General features: G+C 39.6%; 1 protein-coding gene across 1 annotated transcript; it reads left to right on the forward strand.

The window, feature by feature from the left end:
- Positions 1-1,369: 1,369 nt before the first annotated feature.
- Positions 1,370-2,175, forward strand: LOC125556031 (uncharacterized). Its single transcript, XM_048718832.2, has one exon. The coding sequence runs from the start codon at positions 1,433-1,435 to the stop codon at positions 1,940-1,942; it is 510 nt and encodes a 169-aa protein (XP_048574789.1). The 5' UTR covers positions 1,370-1,432; the 3' UTR covers positions 1,943-2,175.
- The last annotated feature ends 921 nt before the right edge of the window (positions 2,176-3,096 follow it).

Below are 3,096 nucleotides of genomic sequence, written 5' to 3' on the forward strand. Positions count from 1 at the left end.
TTTTGCAACTCCGAAAAATAAAAAATAAAAAAAAAGTTCCAAAATAAAATTTGGAGACGCCACACTTTCCAAATTTCTGAACAAAGTTTTTACAAAATATTTTTTCTAAAAAAATAAAAAAAATTAGAAAACATGAAGATTTCATGAAACAAGAACATTTTTCCAAATTCGAGAACAAAATTTGGAGACGCGAACATATTTAGAAACTCTTGAACAATATTTGAAAACACAAACATTTTTTTAAACTTGTGAACAATTTATGAAACTGAGAAAACTTTTAAAACTCCTAAAAAATAAAAAAAAAGTTCGAAAATAAAATTTGGAGATGCCACACTTTCCAAATTTCTGAACAATTTTTTTTAAAAAAAATACATTTTCGAGAACAAGATTTTTTTTAGAAAACATGAAGATTTCATGAAACAGGAACATCTTTCCAAATTCCAAAACAAAATTTGGAGACGCGAACATAATTTGAAACTCCTGAACAAAATTTGAAAACACGAACATTTTTTAAAACTTGTGAACAATTTATGAAACTGAGACATGTGAAACTCAGGAAAAAAATAAAATCAGGAAAAATTCAAAAACAAAATTTGGAGACGCAACAGTTTCAAAATTTCTGAACAGATTTTTAAAAATAGTTTTTTTTAAACAGAAATATTTAGAAAATCATGAAAATATCTTGAAAATGGGAATATTTTTCCAAATTCCAAAACAAAATTTGGACATGCGAACATATTTTGAAACTGTTGAACAAAATTTGAAAACACGATCATTTTTTAAAACTTGTGAACAATTTATGAAAATGAGATATTTTCTAAAACTCCGAAAAAATAAAACATGAACATTTTTTGCTATTTTCAAAAAAAATTTGAAAATGGTAAAAAGAATTAACACCGGAATAGTTTCTGTGAAGTTGTGAAAATTTTGAAGAAAAACATTAGCAACAATTTTGGAAAACAAGAACATCTTTTGAAAATCCCGACCATTTTTTGAATTTGTGAATAATTTTTGAAAAGGACCATTTGTTGAATTTTCGAATGTATTTTAAAAGCAAGAACAATTTTCGAACATGAACTTTGTTTAAGAAGATAAAATAACTTTGAAAAATAAAAATAAAAAAATAAACAGGAACGAAAAAAGAAAAGAAAAAGAAACCAAAACAGAAAAACAAAAAAGAAACAGTAAAACCGGTAAAAGAGATAAAAAAACCGGTTCAGGGAACATTCTAGAAGGTTCCCAAAACCGGCTGGAGTAGGTGCACTGTGTACGCGAAAGTGGGCCGGCCCATCGCGTCGCCGCTCGGTCGCTCGCCTGTGTGAAGCGCCGGCAGTTTGACGCAGAGAGCGTCAAATAGGAAATTCCAAGCCGCCTAGCCCAGCGCAGCGATTTCTGGAGTCCTCCAGCCAGCGCACGTGCCGTGCACGAAAAAATGGCCGAGGAGGGTAGGCACATCGCCGCCGGTGACCCCATCCGGCCGCCGCGGCTGGAGGATGCCGGCCTGGAGGACTGCGCTCTCCCGCCGGAATCCATCGCCGAGGCTTTCTCCCTTGCGGCGTTGGCCGTCTCCTCCCGCCTCCCCAACCTCTCCCTCTCCGACGACGAGGACGAGGACGAGGGAGGTGACCCGCTCGCGCCTCGTGGAGGCTGCGTGGAGGACGCGGGACCCACCCGCGGGGCCATTCCCGACGCCCTTGTTGGCGCAGGGGGCGGCAGCGAGGGCGGCGCCGACGAGGTCGTGGTCGTCGGCGGTGGTGGCGGAGGAGGCGGCGACGAGGTGGTAGTCGTCGGGCGCGGAGACGAGGAAGATAGGGTTGTTGTGGTCGGAGAAGAGCTGGGGCAGGAGAAGCGTTGCGGCAAGGGAACCAGAGAAGGAGAGCGCCGGAAGGAGGAGGAGGAGGAGATGGTGGAGAAGGCCATCTTGCTGGAAGATTTTGCGTGAGCTTTGTGAGCTTTTCCTTTAGCCTGATAAGATATTTCCCTTCCTTGTTTGTTTGACTTGTAATGTAGTGAATCTCCCTATGAGGAAGGCAAGAGTGAATTTATCTCAGATGTAGTGTTTAATTTTAAGATCATTACTAATGTGGTGTTTGATTTTAAGATCAGATGACAGTATGTTAGTCTCCAATGGCAAGCTACTTAGCATCAATGGTATTCGATTTAGTGCACTGCTGATGATTGTTGCTGTTTTCCTGTTCGATTGTTCAAAGAAGTTAGTGACAAGCTGCGAATGCACCTGACATTATTGGTTGTTGTAAAGGGAAATGATGCAAATGTGATTGTGTGTCTGATATATAATGTGTCTTAGTAGGGCTTGCAAACAGAGAAATGTTAGAAGAAACCACTGGATCTGACATGGCACCAAATCTTTCTATGGAAAAATGTTTGGTGCAGAAACCTTCCTCCATAAATTTATGAAGTGGGAAAATAATACAAGGCATCACTCGTAAAAATGAATAGAACAGAGCAGACTTTTTATTGATCATGAACATGATTTGTACTTTTTCAACTGGAACTGAAATTGGATTACTGATAAACTAACACCATTGCAGTACACAGTACTACTCTCATGAGGGAATTTAGTGAAAGCTTTTCTGTAAAATAATTAGATGTGCTCAGGTCACTAGCAGGTTAGACTTTTTTTTTGGTGTGTGGAAATAGCAGGTTAGACTGGTTAGTGTGCTGATATCCCGGCCTATCAGACAATTGTTGTGTCAAAGTGAATGGAAGCCTTGAAAGGATGTATGAGTATGTTATATGGCCGGTTTAGCTAGGCCCAGCCGCCGACGCGCCCGATCATCGCCCCGTCCCACTCCATCCTTCCCCTACAACCTCCGGAGCAGATCCTTGTTCAATAGCTGAGTAACTAGTTAAATAGCTTGAAGGATTTTTCATCGTATAACATGGTCAAAGATAGTCACTGAGTCATTTCATTTCATTGTTGTGCCTATATCTTTGCAGCCCTGCAGGTAGCTTCCATGCTTAATCGTCTTATCTACAGCACAAGATGAACTCAATGGTTCAAGTAATGATAAAAGATTTCAGCTAAGTCATCTAACAATCTGCTTAACAAAGATTTTTTTTTTCAACTAGCGC

This window comes from Triticum urartu, chromosome 5A, assembly GCF_056163025.1.
Source record: "Triticum urartu cultivar PI428250 chromosome 5A, HENAU_Tu73, whole genome shotgun sequence".
NCBI classification, from domain to species: domain Eukaryota; kingdom Viridiplantae; phylum Streptophyta; class Magnoliopsida; order Poales; family Poaceae; genus Triticum; species Triticum urartu.